The 16,725-nt window shown below is 38.1% G+C and overlaps 1 protein-coding gene and 1 long non-coding RNA gene across 3 annotated transcripts; one reads left to right on the top strand and one right to left on the bottom strand.

The window, feature by feature from the left end:
* The first annotated feature begins 891 nt into the window (after positions 1-891).
* On the top strand, positions 892-5,024 carry LOC143706422 (uncharacterized). Its single transcript, XR_013192975.1, has 3 exons — positions 892-1,013; positions 3,349-3,483; positions 4,874-5,024. It is a non-coding gene; the product is annotated as an uncharacterized LOC143706422 (long non-coding RNA).
* Positions 5,025-5,066: 42 nt separating this feature from the next.
* LOC143706409 (myosin heavy chain, fast skeletal muscle) lies at positions 5,067-15,338 on the bottom strand. Of its 2 annotated transcripts, none has more exons than XM_077198283.1 (41): positions 15,316-15,338; positions 15,139-15,172; positions 14,791-15,003; positions 14,519-14,662; positions 14,264-14,420; positions 14,143-14,170; positions 13,931-14,036; positions 13,739-13,831; positions 13,579-13,642; positions 13,396-13,494; positions 13,147-13,250; positions 12,881-13,019; positions 12,669-12,787; positions 12,418-12,567; positions 12,159-12,329; positions 11,744-12,050; positions 11,582-11,649; positions 11,147-11,234; positions 10,878-10,995; positions 10,608-10,731; positions 10,388-10,524; positions 10,045-10,300; positions 9,704-9,946; positions 9,449-9,625; positions 9,228-9,373; positions 9,043-9,133; positions 8,559-8,948; positions 8,359-8,485; positions 8,159-8,277; positions 7,882-8,078; positions 7,616-7,799; positions 7,368-7,533; positions 7,151-7,275; positions 6,757-7,065; positions 6,429-6,632; positions 6,214-6,339; positions 5,891-6,061; positions 5,706-5,810; positions 5,528-5,623; positions 5,298-5,429; positions 5,067-5,184 (listed from the first exon to the last, which is right to left on the bottom strand). In XM_077198283.1, the coding sequence occupies exons 3-41, from the start codon at positions 14,989-14,991 to the stop codon at positions 5,164-5,166; spliced, it is 5,802 nt and encodes a 1,933-aa protein (XP_077054398.1). In that variant the 5' UTR covers positions 14,992-15,003; positions 15,139-15,172; positions 15,316-15,338; the 3' UTR covers positions 5,067-5,163. The 2 variants fall into 2 exon arrangements, with proteins under 2 accessions (XP_077054398.1, XP_077054399.1); XM_077198284.1 differs by having other exon boundaries at positions 14,791-15,016; positions 15,316-15,337.
* Between the last annotated feature and the right edge of the window lie 1,387 nt (positions 15,339-16,725).

Genomic DNA, 16,725 nt, shown 5'->3' with positions numbered 1-16,725 from the left:
TTGCAGGAGCCTTACAAATTTAACACGTTACAAAGAAATCATACTTCGAACCCTTCAAGAAACCAGCGAGGATGCCAAATGACCATGCCTTTCTAAGAACAGCTGAGGCTCCTCAGACCTCTCCTGGGGATGAAACAAAGTCCAAGGTGGTGACAAAATCCTTGATGTCAACAGGCCAACTTGAGTCATTGTGTGCTAATAGCTGTGCCTTTCCACACTAAAAGTGCTGGGAGAATGTCTGAATGGCCTTTTATTCACTTTCAAGATTTACTTGTGTTTTATGTATAAATCATTGTACATTCATATACATCTGACTTCAAACAGATAGCATTTTCTATTTAAAACATCAAACAGAATGACACTTTATTGAGATCAGTGGATCAGGATCTCTTTAGTCTGATACTCGTCCTCTGTTTGTCTAAATGTAACATGAGATTTGATTTAAAGTAGGCTTTATGGGTCTTAAGGTAATTCTTTCCACTGGAAAGGTGATCTCATACTGGCAAAGAGCAGAAAGTTTTAAAAATTGTGTGGCAGTTACTCTTGAGATATAATGGGCTCCATTTAATAAAAATGTGAAACTTGATCGCCCACCCATAACACTACATTCGTATTTGGACAAAATACAAATATAGCCACCAGTGCAGTCTTAACCCACCAAATGGCAGCATGCTCAGGGGATTTATTGTCTCTTGAACTTCCTGCATTACATTACAAAACACAATCCAAGTGTTTTAGCATCTGTCAAGAGCCTGCAAGTGTGCAGCATTAAGATTGTGGGTTGGTAAAATGGTTCTTGGATGAACCATAGTTGCTGTTCGTTATGATGTGGCTTCTTTTTTTAGGACTTTGAAATGTAATATAGCATCTTTGCTTATCGTGATTAAAGATGAGTTCATTGTTCGACATGCGAGTATGAGGCCACATTTACACTTTCACTGAGCATAGATCTGCTGCTATGAAGCCTCTCTTGGTGGATGCAGTTGGGTTTCTTTGAATACCACAACGGATGAGTATGATTTTTTTTTTATATTATCATTGCAATGAATTTTTTGATGAAACGGCATGATATCGCACAGACTTGGTTTGGGGTTCTTTCCCTTTTGTGTCGCTCTACAAATCACAGTGTGTGGGACACTTGCTGTTTTCTATTGGTTATAGTAAGCTAAAAACAAACAAACAACAACATAATAGTAAGTAAAAACACAAAATCAAACAATTAGTCTTCTATAGATCTGTAAATGAAGATGTACAGTATGTTTAAATATGCATAAATTGTGTATTTAACTAATTATTTAAATGTCATTTCTGAGTCTGTTTTTCTAATTTGCATACTTATCTATTATCTAATATATATACATATCTATTTTCATAACCCCTTTTCATAAGGACGTTGAGGAGTTTGTAATGCATCTTGACTGCCGTACAGTCTGACAATATTGACAACTGAGTTCCTACATCGTGTCATGGTCTACAGTAGAGATTGTGTTCGTACAGTCTGACAAGCACCAGTCGTAAAAGACTATGATTAATCATACTTTAGATGTAATCAACTGAAAATAAAAGAAGACATTAAATCTCTCAAGATCTCAGCAGAGGATGATTAAACAACTCCAAAAACAGCAGAACCAGTTCTTAGGTTTAGATGTTGATGTTTGTACCTTGACTTTCTAACATTAGTTTTTCTCTGGCTTCTATAGCTTTGTTTTTATAAATCACATTTTCTAAGGCAAAAAAGCCAAGAGAAAATGTGATCAGGTGGTTATGTTTTGATAACGACATAATCATCAGTGGTCTGATACACTGATCTCATCCAGTGTGTAATATTTTTAATACAGTTAAATTTTACATTACCACCACTGTGATACTACAACAAAAGATCAAGCAGTGTTGCAACAATCAGTAAAGAAGGATTTTAAAATTATCATTCACAAAAAAAGCTTTGAACTACAGCATATTTAGACACACAGACAGACATCAACAATCAGCACATGAATCTCAACAGATGAAAATCAACAAAATAGATAAACAGATAATCTCTAAACATAAAAAAACAAGTTACTAAAACAACAGCAAAAATGAAAGCTAATAGTAAGATTTAAAGAAAATAACAATTCAGCTGAAATGCACAAAATTGTTGGACATATGACAGAATTAAAAGTCAAACTTGTTAGTAATAATTTTAAGCTGGTAATGCTGTTTTTGGAGTGGTTTAATTATCCTCTGCTGAGATCTTGAGAGATTTATTGTCTTCTTTTATCTTCAGTTGGTTCAATTTCAAGGCTGTGGCTGGAAGTCAGTTCGTCGACACACTTCATCCGTGAGCACTTGTCTGAAGCATAACCAAAAAAGGTACTTCCAATAAATTAAAAAATATATTTTTTTTCTTCTACTTTTTACTTTTGAGATGGCAACCTTATTAGTTTACTCTTAAGATGTGATGGAAATATTGTTGCTCCTGTAGGATCAGAGCCATCTCAAGTATGGAGTGGGGCCCAGAACGTGTTAGAGAAAACACCCCCCCCCCCCCCCCCCCTACACATTTCTTAAATTGAGAACCATTACAAACTACAACTGTTTTTCCACAAGGGGTTATGAAAATAGTATGCTAATTGGAATGCAGATGTCATATTTTGAGCTGGTAGTGTCTCAGAAATGACATATTACTACATCCAGGATAACCTTGAACATGGCTTGAGTTATGTGTCTTTCACAAAGAAGGATCTGCCCAATTCCAGCCTTACTGAAGAAACCTCAGATCATCACCAATCCTCCACCAAATTTCACAGTGGGTATGAGATACTGTGGGTTGTAGGCCTCTTCAGGGGCCTCATTTATAAAATGTTGTGTAGAAACCATCCTACATTTTGATCATACGACAATATCTTGAAATTGTGCGCAGCAAAATGGTTTACGATCTTCGCCTTGTAAACACCGCCTAATTAATGTAAGTAACATATAAAAGAGCAACAGTCAACGTCTAAATGCTTTACATTAGAATGGCGAGTGGCGAGAATTGCTTAGATTTTCAAATACCTGCAGTAATCCGACTCTCTGCCGCAAGGAAAAGAGCGTAGGCTTGCTTAGACCCTGACGTGGCGCGAAGCAATTTTTCACGTCAAAGACTGTTTTTATTAATATGAACATTGGCGTGAATTTTAGTATACTGACACTCTAAAATCAAATCTTTGCGTACACACGTTTTATAAATGAGGCCCCAGAATAAGGCAGATCCGTCTTTGTGAAGGATGCATGACTCAAGACACTTACAAGGTTATCCTGGAAGAAAACTTGCTTCTTTCTGCTCTGACGATGTTCCCCAACTCAAAGGAGTGGGTTTTCCCACAGAACAATGCTTCAGGCCAGTAAAGGTGTGAATGGAGGACCAACAAATCAAGACCCTTACATGGCCGACCCTATCTCCAGACCTGAACCCTACTGAAAACTTGAATGTGATCAAGAGGAAGATGACAACCCTAGAAAGTAAGAAGAGTAACATCCGTACACTGAGTTTACAGTTCCAAAAACATTTATTATTAAACAGCGCTGCTAATTAATACATGTTTTTGGAGCTGTAAACTCAGTGTGCAACATTACTCTTCTTCTGGTTGTAATCTTTTTGTCCTACACCTGAGCTCAGGGGCGGTTCTAGGCCCTTTTTAGGGGGGCTTCAGCCCAATTTCTGTCATCTCAGCCCCCCTAAAACTGTAATCACCTATTTGAATGATCAGGCCAGTGATGCTTCCTCAAGGAAGTTTTTTAAGTGAGAAGAAAGTATTTTTAAGTCTTGTCAGTTTAAACATTCAAGTGATTTTAAGCCATTCAAGCACAAGACGCTGGGAAAGAGAACTCAGTCCGGTACTGGTGCATTGTGATAGATCGTTTCTGTGCGGCTTGCATGCACACACCTGAAGCGCACACACAGAAATCTGACTGTCAGACAGCAAGCGAGTGCCGAATTGAGCTCTTTCACATCTTCTTGAGCAAATACACACAAAAGTATGTCAAATGGCCCGTTGTGACTAGTACCCACGTAACAGAAAATATCAGATGCGTGTCACTGTAAGGTGACATCATTAGGTGTTAAAGTGACAGCAGAACCATATATTATAACTGTTTCAATATGTTAACCAAACGACATAAGAAATAGAGATAATCACTTACTGCTTTTAACTAAATAACTTATGTAGCTTTGTTCTCATATTTATTTGTGCTTTGACTGTTTACTTGTCTTTAATGTTTGAAGTTTATATTAGTTAGGCTAGTATTAGTTTTTACTGTGATTGTGAATTGGAATCGAGAACTGTGAATTTTCACTGGTATCTAAAATGTTGGTATCGTAAGGTTACAAAGGTCAAAAACAATGAAAGCAATAACTTTATTTATTGATTTAGGCAAGGTCAGTGAATGTTTTGGCAAATAAATATGTCAGGGCAAATAAATATCTAATCTAAAAAAAAAATCCTTATAGTGCCCTGAGTCAATATTTTTGTTTTTTAGCTAGTTAATAGAGATACTTGTTAATAATAATGATATGACAATTTTCTGTTAGTCAAACTATCCTACATGTGTACCGATTTGAACTGTGCTGCAGAAAGACTGGTATCATTATATCATTTAATTATTTTTTGCATTGACTCAAGTACCAACCTTCCTAAGTACCAATTTAAGTACAGGTAGTCTGGTACTTGTACCGGTTTGACTTAATACATATTAAGATAGTGGTGTCGATTTAAAGATGCACTACTTAGGCAATGGTCCCTTGCTACCGATTCTCACTGAGTCCTGCTGAGGATGAAATCCTAGAACCACCCCTGAGCCCAATTAAGGTTTGTGATATACACAACATTTTTGTATTTTTGATTCCATCAAGAGGAAGATGGTCATCAAACAAAGCCGAGCTGCTTGTGCCGAGAGTGGCATATCACCCAAAAGCAATGTGACAGACTGAAAGGGAGCATGCCAAGACACATGAAAGCTGTGGTTGGAAATCAGGGGTATTCCACAAAATATTGCAAGAGAGAGTAAGTCAACATTTTAAATGAAAGAAAAAACTGCAGCCATTGTTGTTTGCTGGGCAACTTTATTGACCGCATAACTCAGATACAGCACAAACTCATATTATATGCTTGTTCATTGTTGTCTCTTCTTGAAGGGTGATATTCACTCTGCAACCTCTTTTCCCTATGGGGGAAAAATAATGCAAGAGTCAAATATTCTGGATTTTTGAGTTTAGTTTCAATATTTGTGTATATTCAGGAATCAACAAGTTCTGGATAAATAATTTGCAGAAATACCTTTCCAGCTTCACGACTCTTGGCCCGGAGCTTGTTGACCTGAGACTCAGCGATGTCAGCTCTCTCCTGAGCTTCCTCCATCTCATTCTGCACCTTCCTGAATCTGGTCAGGTGAGTGCTGGCCTGTTCCTCCTGTAGTGGATTTACCCATGCATCAGTAGTTTATGAAATCATCAAACAAAATAATGTCTTGATATTGATTACATAATATTATATAATACTGTACTTACAGAATCCTCAGCTTGTCTCTTATATGACTTCACTTTCATCTGCAGTTTGTCCACTAGATCCTGCAGTCTGATTATATTCTTCTTATCCTCTTCAGACTGTTAAAAAGACTCTGAATTGTAGCTAATGCTGCTCTGTTGACAAACCGTTTCTTTTCAGAGGTCAAGTAAAATAACCTACCTGGTAAGTGAATTCCTTAACTCTTCTCTCATACTTCCGAACTCCTTTTATAGCTTCGGCACCTCTTCTTTGCTCAGCCTCAACCTCACTCTCCAGTTCACGAACCTGGGAATTAGATTAAAAAAAATTAGATGCCAAAAATTCCAGTATTTGATAACCTTTTTACATATTATACAAAAGAGTACCCTAGCTTCCAGTTTCTGGAGCTGCTTTTTCCCACCCTTCATGGCCAGACTCTCAGCCTCATCCAGACGGTGTTGCAGGTCTTTGACTGTAACCTCCAGATTCTTCTTCATCCTTTCAAGATGAGCACTCGTGTCCTGCTCTTTCTTCAGCTCCTCTGCCATCATGGCAGCCTGCAATCACACATGAAATGTGACTACAGCTCTTCTCTGTGTTCAGTGGATACGATTAATTGGGTTTGACTAGATAACATTTTTTGTAATTGTGTGTACATATGGACATTTAGAACATATCATTGTGTATTTTCTTATAAGTAGGCACTCACATCAGTAATAGCTTTCTTAGCCTTCTCCTCAGCATTTCTTGCCTCCTGAACAGCATCATCCACTTCACCTTGGACTTGAATGAAATCTGCCTCAAGCTTCTTCTTGGTGTTGATAAGATTGGTGTTCTGTATATTAGAGAGTAAAATGTGGTTTACCAATTGGTGATATTGTCTAAGAGGCAGAGGAATTAAATCAGAAACATTTGAAAACAAACCTGGGAGTGCAAAAGTCCTACACGCTCACTGGAATCCATTAGTTCCTGCTCGGCAACTTTGCGGCCTCTCTCGGTCTGCTCCAGAGCAACTCTAAGCTCCTCAATCTCAGCCTGCATCAGGGTGTTCCTGCGTTCAACCATAGAAACCTGCTCTCTCATGTCCTCTTGAACCCTCAGAGCATCATCAAGGTGCAGTTGGGCATCCTAATAAAAGATGAATAACTTGTTTCAATAGAATAAGGATTGAAGAGTTTGAGGTTCGGCTTCCATCTGAGGTCAACTGAATTTTTTTTTAAACAACAAGGTACAAAGAGCTCCACAACTTTACCTTAAGTTGTCCCTGGATGTTCCTGAGCTGTTTCTGAGCTTCAGCAGCCTGGCGATTTGCATGGCTCAGCTGAATCTCCATCTCATTTAGGTCTCCTTCCATTTTCTTCTTGACTCTTAGGGCTTCATTTCTGCTCCTAATCTCAGAGTCTAGAGTGCTCTGTATGGAATCAATCACTCTTTGACTATTCCTTTTTATCTGTTCAATCTCCTCATCTTTCTCAGCCAACTTACGATCAATCTCCCCTTTTATTTGGCTTAGCTCAAGCTGGATACGAATAATCTTAGTTTCCTCATGTTCCAGGGTTGCCTAAAGACCAGTGGGACAGCAATAGTTAACAATAGCTTAAAAAAAAAAGGATTATGGTAGTTATTCAAAAACACAAAGGAGTTACCTCAGCTTCCTCAAGAGCAGTCTGAATTTCCATTTTCTCTGTTTCAACTGTCTTTTTGGCTTTCTCCAGCTCATGAATGGTCTTACAAGTTTCACCGATTTGTTCAGTCAAGTCAGAGATTTCCTCTACAAACAATTTAAAAAACAGAGTATTCACATGCAAGCATGGAAAATTTGTCTCTTTATCGTCTGCACTTTGCATTTGTGAAAAATCTTACGTTGAAGGTTTTTGTTCTCCCTCTTGAGGGTCTCCAGATGATCCAGGGCTTCTTCGTAGGAGTTCTTCATCTTAAAAAGCTCTGTACTAAGAGAACGGGCTTCTTTCAGAGCTCCTTCCAGTTCTGCTTGGCTTTCCTCATACTTTTGCTTCCACTCGGCCAGAACCTTGGAAAAAGTCAATTGAATTTGTGATCAAGGACATTATGTTGTTGTACAAAGAAGTTGACGCTATTAAAACATCCCGTACCTTGTCGAAGTTCCTTTGTTTCTTGTCAAGATTGGCAGCAACAGCATTAGCTCTCTCTACATCAGTCATGAGATCTTCAACTTCACCCTGCAGTCGCTGCTTGGTTTTCTCCAGAGAAGCACACTTTGAGTTCACAGCCTCAAAGGACTCTTCAGCATCCTGCAAACGTTGAGCAAGCTTTTTCCTAGGAGCAACAATGAAATATTAGTCATTAGTACTACTTAATTTTCTGTTGTGAGAACATTTCAACAAAGGATTTCATTTACTTTGCTTCCTCAAGCTCTTCAGTACGCTGAATGGCATCAGTCTCATATTTGGTTCTCCACTGAGCCACCTCACTGTTGGCCTTTGACAAGCTGCGCTGAAGCTCAGATTTAGCCTCCTGTTCTTCTTCGTACTGCTCTCTAAGCAGATCACAGTCATGACGGGAAGATTGGACAGCATGTGCCAGGGCATTCTTTGCCTGAAAAGCAACAAACAAAGCATTATTTGCTAATGTTCCCCTACTTGCTACTAGACACTTCCAAAATAGTAAACAGTTACCTTGATTTCTTCCTCAATGTGCCTCTTAAACTCTTCAATCTGCTGGGTGAAAGCTTGTTTGCCTCGAGTCAACTGAGTAACAAGAGCCTCTTTTTCCTCTAGCAGACGGCTGAATTCACCTATTAAAAATACAGAACATTTCGATGAATCCTTGAAAATGTAGGAAATACCTTCAGTTTGGAGTTCGTATTTAAACATACCATTCTCAGTTGCTAGTCTTGCTCTTTGTGTACTTATATCATTTAGTTGACGGATTGCTTCATCATTTTTGCTCTTAAGTTCACTCAATTGATCTTCTAGAGTACGGCACATCTTCTCCAAGTTACCCTGAGAAGACAAATTGCTATAAGTATGACTCTTATATTAAAAATGCAATATTCAGGAAAAATAATTGTCATACCTTTGATTTGGCAACAGTCTCCATATTGCTTGACAGATCATCAATCTCCATTTTGTATTCGCTTTTCTCTTTTTCTAGCTTCTGTTTCACACGCTGGAGGTTGTCGATCTGCTCTCCCAGCTCTGCCACAGTGTCAGCCTGCTTCTTGCGGAGTGCCGCAGCCGTTGCTTCATGCTGCAAGGTGGACTCCTCCAGATCACGACGTAGTCTCTGGAACTCAGCCTCACGTTTCTTGTTCATCTCAATCTGGGCAGAAGTTGCGCCACCTGCTTCTTCAAGCCTCTCGCTGATGTCCTCAAGTTCCCTGGAGAGATCCGATCGCTGCTTCTCAACCTTAGCACGAGCGGAACGTTCTGCCTCGATTTCTTCCTCCAGCTCCTCAATGCGGGCCTGAAATAAATGGTGGTAATGATGATGATCAGATTTACTTGAGCCGGATTATGCGATTAGTCATCGACCCTAATGTTATATATTGAGAAGTGACCTGGAGTTCCTTGATCTTCTTTTGATGTTGAATATTAATAGACTGTTCATCCTCAATCTTGCTTAGAAATTGACTTATCTCAAAGTCCTTCCTATAGGAAATAATTGTAACAGATGTATATGATTTACATACAATCAAAAATGTTATTCTCTTCAAAACAGTTCTTTTAAAAGTAAAAGTCTTACTTCTTTATCTTCTCATCTGATTGTTGCTTATCATTTTCCAGATCCATAATGGATTCTTGGGTTAGTTTCAGATCACCCTCAAGCTTTCTCTTGGCTCTCTCAAGGTCCATACGGAGTTTCCGTTCTTGCTCCAGAGAACCTTCCAGCTGTTAAGTAAGAAGTCATCCATATCTAAACTTAAACAAATAAACTAACATATTGCAGTTAACATTGTAACTCACATCATCCACTTGTTGTTCAAGTTTGGCTTTAGCTTTCGTCAGAGTATTGACTTTGTCCTCCTCTGCCTGCAGATCATCCAAAATTTGCTGATGCGCCTCTTGTAGGGCTTTCTTCTCTTTGGTTAATTTTGCAATGCTTTCATCCAGTGAGGACATCTCCTCTGTAAGATTTTTCACCTAAAAAAGAAATTTTGTGAAATTGTTAGTCACGTCAGCTCAGACACTTGATGGGAAACATGAGTTGAGAAAGTGAACCTTGTTTTCAGTGGCATGTTTCTCCTTTTCTACTTTGGCCAAGGTAAGCTCTAAATCATCAATGTCTTTCTTCAGCTCAGAGCACTCGTCCTCTAGTTTTCTCTTCTTGGCTGTCAGTTCAGCATTGATTTCTTCCTCATCCTCTAATCTTTCAGTTGTCTCTTTAAGTTTCGCCTCAAACTGGATCTTGCTTTTGATGAGTCCTTCACATCTCTCCTCAGCATCAGAAAGGTTTTCTGTTTCCTGTTGATTAGAACATCATTTGTTGTTATTTTTGTTTTGAATTATGTATTTATTATCTTATAAAGACAATTTTTTTAGGAATCTGCTGAAAAACTCACAGATGCCACTTGTAACTGCAGGTCATTTTTCTCCTGCAACAGAGAAACCATTTTTTCTTCCAGCTCCTTCTTCTTGGCAAGTGCCTTTGCTAGATCCTCCTTCATTTTTTCAAAATTCTCTTTCATGGCTGCCATTTCCTTCTCAGTCTCTGCACTCTTAAGGAGAGGCTTGATCTTAAAATACAGCTTCATCCATGGCCAGTGTTTCACATTCATGAATGAGCGGATGTTGTACTGGATACTGTAGATGGACTCTCTGTATAATCAGAAGAAATGGTCAGATGCTGCGTGTGAATATGAAGGTTTACCCCCCGACCATATACTTCTTTAAGCAAAACCATACCTCCTCTCCATCATTTTGACAAAACATTTCCTCATAACAAATCCACGACAAAGAGCCTGCGTCATGGTAACCAGCGTAGCTAGTTTTTCATCTCGCATCTCCTCAAGGGTTCCCAGCAGACCAGCTTTGAAGAACACCTATCACAAATAATCAAGCTATTATAAACTATTATCTAATATTTTCATTCACATAATAAGTCAGGTGGTTTGATTGTGTGTACCTTGGTGTGTCCAAACTTGTACTGGGTATGATCCACATCAATAGAGCCAAGAAGCTTCTCTGAAGCCTTCTTATTGTCCATGAAATGACCCTCGGGGATGACACTAGCATTCAGTACTTTGTATCTAAAACATAAGTAATTTCATTACATTTCAGCTGAATTTCCATCTGAAGTACCCTTGCACCACAAATGCAAGGGTCATTGTAAAAAAAAAAAAAAACATTCCAAGTGCATGACGTCCACATATGGCATGTACTGTATGTAAAATACCTCTGCTTAAAGTCACCATAGAGGATTCTGCTTGGGAAACCTTTCCTACAGATTCTGATTCCTTCTAGTACACCATTACAGCGCAACTGGTGTATCACCAGAAAGTTCTCCATAAGACCTGGAAAATTATACAATGGGATAGATTTAATCTTAAATTTTAAAACATCAAAATTCTTAAACAGGATTCAGAGTATTTCTATCAAAGCTAAACAGAGGTGATATTGTTATACTAAGCACTATTTATTATTGGAATAAATAACTATACTTACCAGGTGTTTTTGATTCATTTGGAATCAGGCAGCGCACAAAATGGGGATGTGTGCTCCTCAAATTGGTCATCAGCTTTCCCAAGTTCTCCTGTAAAATTGTGTCCAAAATATGTTGAAATACTTGACCAGTATACAAGTACATACACTCACTGGCCACTTTATTAGGTATTAGAAGATTCTCATCATGGATGTGCAGCTGACAAATCTGCAGCAACTGTGTGATGCTATCATGTTAATATGGGTAAAAATCTCTGAGGATTGTTTCCAGCACCTTGTTGAATCTATGCCAAAAAGAATTAAGGCAGTTCTGAAGGCAAAAGGGGGTCCAATCCAGTACTAGCAAGAAGTAGCTAATAACGTGGCCGGTGAGTGTATATAACTAATATAAGCATTTTTAGAACATATATAATCATAATTAACATAATAAAAACTTACTCTAAACATAGCAGACACTGTCTGAAAGGAACCACCCTTTTTCTTGCCAGCCTTTTTGCCTGCTGCCTCTGTGGAGTGCAAATATAATAGATAATACGTTTATTTTAAAAACAAATGCAGAATAGGAATACTCTAATATATATGCAGTAATGTTTTGCAGACCTTCAGTAGAAGCATGAGCAGCATACAGATGAGCCAGAAGTTTCAATGAAGCCTTCTGGTACAACTGAACCACAGAGTCATTTAGAGGGTCCTTGTTTTTATCCAGCCAGCCTGTGATGTTGTAATCCACAGTTCCAGCATAGTGCACCAAGGAGAAGTGGGCCTCAGCTTTGCCTTTGGCCGGTTTTGGCTTCTGGAAGGATTGAGTTTTACCAAGATGCTGGTCATGCAGCTTGTTCTTGAAGGTCATGTCTGTTGCTTTGGGGAACATACACTCCTCCTCAAGGATGGAGAAAATACCCATTGGCTGTAAGAAAGAGCACATTTCTTTGAGAAAAGACAAGGGTTCAAACCTTAGAATAATATGTTTATAAAAACAGAAAGCACTATATGTCCTGAAAGTGAATTTTTTTACCTTCTCAATAAGCTCAATGCAGGCGGCCAAATCCATACCGAAGTCAATGAACTCCCACTCAATACCTTCTTTCTTGTATTCCTCTTGTTCCAGCACAAACATGTGGTGGTTGAAAAACTGTTGCAGTTTCTCATTGGTGAAATTAATACACAGCTGTTCCAGACTGTTATACTGTAATTAATATAAAGTCAGCACCCGAACCAAGAAGCAAAACCTAAGGCATCAGATAAAAATGTTTTGCATTATTTTATTAACTTACATCAAAGATTTCAAACCCAGCAATGTCAAGCACTCCGATGAAGAACTGTCTAGCCTGCCTGGTGTCCAGCATCTCATTGATTCGCACAACCATCCACAAGAACATTTTCTCATAGACTGATTTGCACAGAGCCATGGCTGAATTATTCACCTAATTTGAAAAAAAGAATGCTGTTGTATACCATTTCATTTTTATTCATAAAACTTTAGTGATGTAGCATACATAAATTATGCATTTTTAAATGCACATACCTGAGGAACAGTTTGACCTTTGGTCACATATTCATTCCCGACCTTCACTCTGGGATAACACAAAGCTTTCAGCATGTCAGCAGAGTTCAGTCCCATGAGGTAAGCGATTTTATCAGCCACTGGAAGAAATATTTCAAGAAAATTACTTATATTTGTCCAAATTGTGGCAATATATGAATGTTTCTATAGATTAATTTATATTGAAATCACACCCTCATTTCCATCAGGCTCGGCCTGCTCCTCCCTCTGCTTCTGCTTGAACTTCATGTTCCCATGATGCATCACAGCTCCTGTCAGCTTGTAGATGCCCATTTTCTCCTCAGCCGTGAAGCCCAGAATATCAATGGCTGTCTGCAAGTCAAAAACAATCAAATGTGTATATAACATATTTAACAAAGTGTATCGGTGATAAACTAAGTATACATTCATATGATTATGTATAAAATGTTAAGTGCTCAAACATTTGACTTCCTCTTACATCAGTTGCAACGAACTCTTCCACATCATCGATGCTCTTGACTGTAATCTGACCATGACTGATCATGGGATAGTCGTATGGGTTAGTGGTGATCAGAAGAGCCTCTGCAGGAGAATTATTTTTAAAAAAGGACTTTATACTGCTAAAAAATATCACAATATCTTTTCTTGCAGTCTTTGGAAAAACTGTATTAAATTCAAATTATATATTGAAAAATATGATCCTGATGTAATAATGTCCAGTTTTTACCCAACAGTTCAGGCTTATGGCCAGTGCAGAGCTGGTAGAAGATGTGGTAGCTTCTCTCAGCAGACAACTGGTAAGTTACCCTGGACTTTTCCAGCAGATCTACGGATCAGTAACATGATTATCAAAAGAATAAACTGAATGTCTATTTTAATCAACTGAATTGTGAAAGAATAAAGGACTCACAAGTTTCAATATCAGCTGAGGCCAATTTTCCAGTGGTGGCAAAATGAATTCTGATAAATTTACCCTGGAGATTTTACCAGAGGTAAGATTCATTAGATAACAATTTTCCATTACAGAATCAAAACATACAGTGGAGCGATCTAGTTGGCTCAGAACTCACAAAGCGGGAAGAGTTGTCATTCCTCACAGTCTTGGCATTTCCATAGGCTTCCAGCAAGGGGTTGGCTGCAATGATTTGATCCTCCAGCGACCCCTGATGTGTACAGAATGTGGCAGACATACCAGTCAAATAAGTGTTCTACGGATTTGCTCCATCCTTATTATCATATTGACAAACAAATACTATATATACCTGCATTTTTCCAGGCTCTACCTTCTTTTGTCCAGATACAGCGATTGTCGCAAAGTACTGGATGACACGTTTGGTGTTCACAGTCTTTCCTGCACCAGATTCTCCACTGAAAATAAAATAATGCAACATAAAATGACTCCCGTTTCTTTGATGCTATATTTAATTACAAGATCAAATACTCCTTCAAATTGAAAAATCAGAAAAATATTCACGTGATCAAGATCGACTGATTGTCACGATCTACAGAGAGAGAGAGACATTTCATTTTTACCAAACAAAGTATATATTGATAAAAAAAAATCTTAATCTATTTTTTTTCCACTAAGCTCATACCAGTGAGCATGAACTGATAGGCATTGTCAGAGATGGAGAAGATGTGAGGTGGGGCTTCAATTCTTTTTTTGCCCCTGTAGCCTGACACGACTACAGAATCGTACACTGGGAGCCACTTGTAGGGGTTCACAGTGACACAGAACAACCCAGAGTAGGTCTGCAAGTGAAGTTAGTAAAACTCAGTGCCAACTTTCAGTTACACAGACATTTTAGTTGAAGTGAAACAGTATAACAAGTACTCTTAATTTTACTTACGTAGATCATCCATGCTGCATAACGCTCTTTGAGGTTGTACAGCACAGTGGGTTCACTGAGGTGGGTCATCATGGCCATGTCCTCGATCTTATCAAACTTGGGGGGATTCATTGGGTGAATTTCATCCTCTTTCACTGTGATAGTCTTTTAAAGAAAAAAAAAGGCAAATGACAAACCACTGAGAGGCTGAAGAAGTTTTTTCAGAAGGCAACCTCTAGAAAAAAGACCAAAATCAGATTATATTGCTTTTAGCTGCAAACCTCTCAACTTACTTTGCCGCACAGAGTTTTGACAGTGGCTTTGCCACTCTCTTTGCTGATTAGCGACCCTTTGAGGTACATCTCCTGTGGTTCAGTCACAAAGTAAGCCGTCTTTGCATCAAACGGTGCGTTCTGAGCCTCAATTCTCTCCCTCTCTGGCTTACGGAGGTAAATAGCCGCCGCGCCAAAGCACTCCAACTCATTCCCACTCATGGTTGCTCTTTACTGGACAGAAAGACTAAACATTAAAGACTTACATTAAGCCAGTAACTGAAATAGTAAGTGGTTCAACAATTTTTCTTTCTAATATTATAATAATGTAAAGGGATTTTGCCTTATAGGGTCAAATAGTAGATTTACCTCCTTTTCAGTCAGTAGAAGTGATGAGAGAAATCTAGAATAAAAAAAAGACAATATTTCAGTACGCACATCATAGAAGGTTTTCATTTATGCACACAGAATGGATGTAATTAACTTCTTAAACTTTTAGGATTTTGCAGACTCTTGAATTTTATCAATGTTTTTAGTTCGACTCACCTACTTGAAGTCAGCCTCAGTAAATGGATTCACACTCGACCTCTTGTTTTATAGAGCACAATATGTTCAGTCAGCAAAACGGTCCCTCTCTATTTGGTGTTTGGACTGCCCTCAATTCCACATCTCTCTCTGGAATATTATTTTTATCTGATGATAAATCTAAAGGGATTTTGAATAGAGTATAGCAGGTCTGTTACAATATTTTTAAAAACAGTGTGCAAGCTTTGCATATCAAAGACATGCACAAAACATGCATTTTCCAATTTGTGTGATCAAAATGATAGAAAACACATGGAATAATATCATTAGTCATGTGAGAAGAGAACCTTGATGCTCTGTAACAAAATGTATACACTGTATTAAAATGTATAGCACTGCAATGGTGTAATTGGGTCAAATTAATCTTCAACAATTTATCTTGGCACTGTTGGGCTTCTCTCTTTAGCTGAGGCGAGCCTGTAAATGTCACTTGTATACTGTTGCAAATTCCTTTCAAGCATACATTTGATAAAAGACATGAAATTAACGATTTTGAAATTAGATGCTTTAGCACACAGACAAGATGTAGTGACCGTAAGCTGCTAACTGAATAATTTTTTCTTTTTTTTTTTGATTGAGCCTTCTATCCTTTCTGTGATGCTCTTAAAATGCACCATTGTTGACTCGTAATCCATTTTTATATTTATTTAAGCATTCATTTCTTGTCATTTGTAAGGATTTCTTCATCTTCATCTCAGATAGATGCTTAAGACAAAAGTGAATTTCCAGTTTGATATCTAGTGTTTAAACACAATAGTGGTTACAGTTGTGTTGTTTATGGTGTAAAGAGGGCAACGTCATTTCTCCCAACTTTCCATCTTGACCCATCTCTTGTTGTTCTCAAAAGTTCTTCATGCCCATTCAACAAGGGATCAAATGATTTATACCAATAACACTCAGTGTCCTTGAGATGGGAAACAAGATAGGGCTTCTGTAAAAGGGGAAAGTGATGTAAAAATTTGAAGGAGTTTACCCATGAGGGTGAGCTCATCACCTCAAATGGATATATGATATTTTAGATTTCATATTATCTTCTTATAAGGATTAAGTACAAATATAGACACTCATGCAGCTGCCCTTCGAAAACAACAAATTATAAGACCACGGTAACTGGGGGGCCAGGCTAGGGTCACTTGTGTTTTTAGAGGGCACATTTTAACATTTATCTTAAAGGGATAGTTCACCTAAAAGTTAAAATTCTGTCATCATTTACTCACCCTCATGTCGTTCCAAATATGACTTTCTTGTGTAGAACATAAAGGAATATATTTTGAAAAACATCTCATTGTTTTTTTTCATCCATATTGAAGTCAATAGGCACCGAAAAAGTCATGATATAAAACAGTAATGACATAAGCAGTGATGACATAA

This window comes from Siphateles boraxobius, unplaced genomic scaffold, assembly GCF_051911475.1.
Source record: "Siphateles boraxobius isolate OS27281-9 unplaced genomic scaffold, OSU_SipBor_1 41, whole genome shotgun sequence".
NCBI lineage: Eukaryota > Metazoa > Chordata > Actinopteri > Cypriniformes > Leuciscidae > Siphateles > Siphateles boraxobius.
The sequence above is the reverse complement of the archived record's forward strand: the minus strand, read 5'-3'. Positions and strand labels throughout refer to the sequence as shown.

Bases quoted from the DNA above. Each gene is read 5' to 3' on its own strand.
- LOC143706409 (XM_077198283.1), bottom strand. From the start codon at position 14,991: ATGAGTGGGAATGAGTTGGAGTGCTTTGGCGCGGCGGCTATTTACCTC. The intron at 8,079-8,158 runs GTAACTGTTTAC...GTTGCTTTTCAG, and splicing joins ACATTGAGGAAGAAATCAAG to GCAAAGAATGCCCTGGCACA. The intron at 5,430-5,527 runs GTAAGTACAGTA...AATCCACTACAG, and splicing joins AGAGACAAGCTGAGGATTCT to GAGGAACAGGCCAGCACTCA.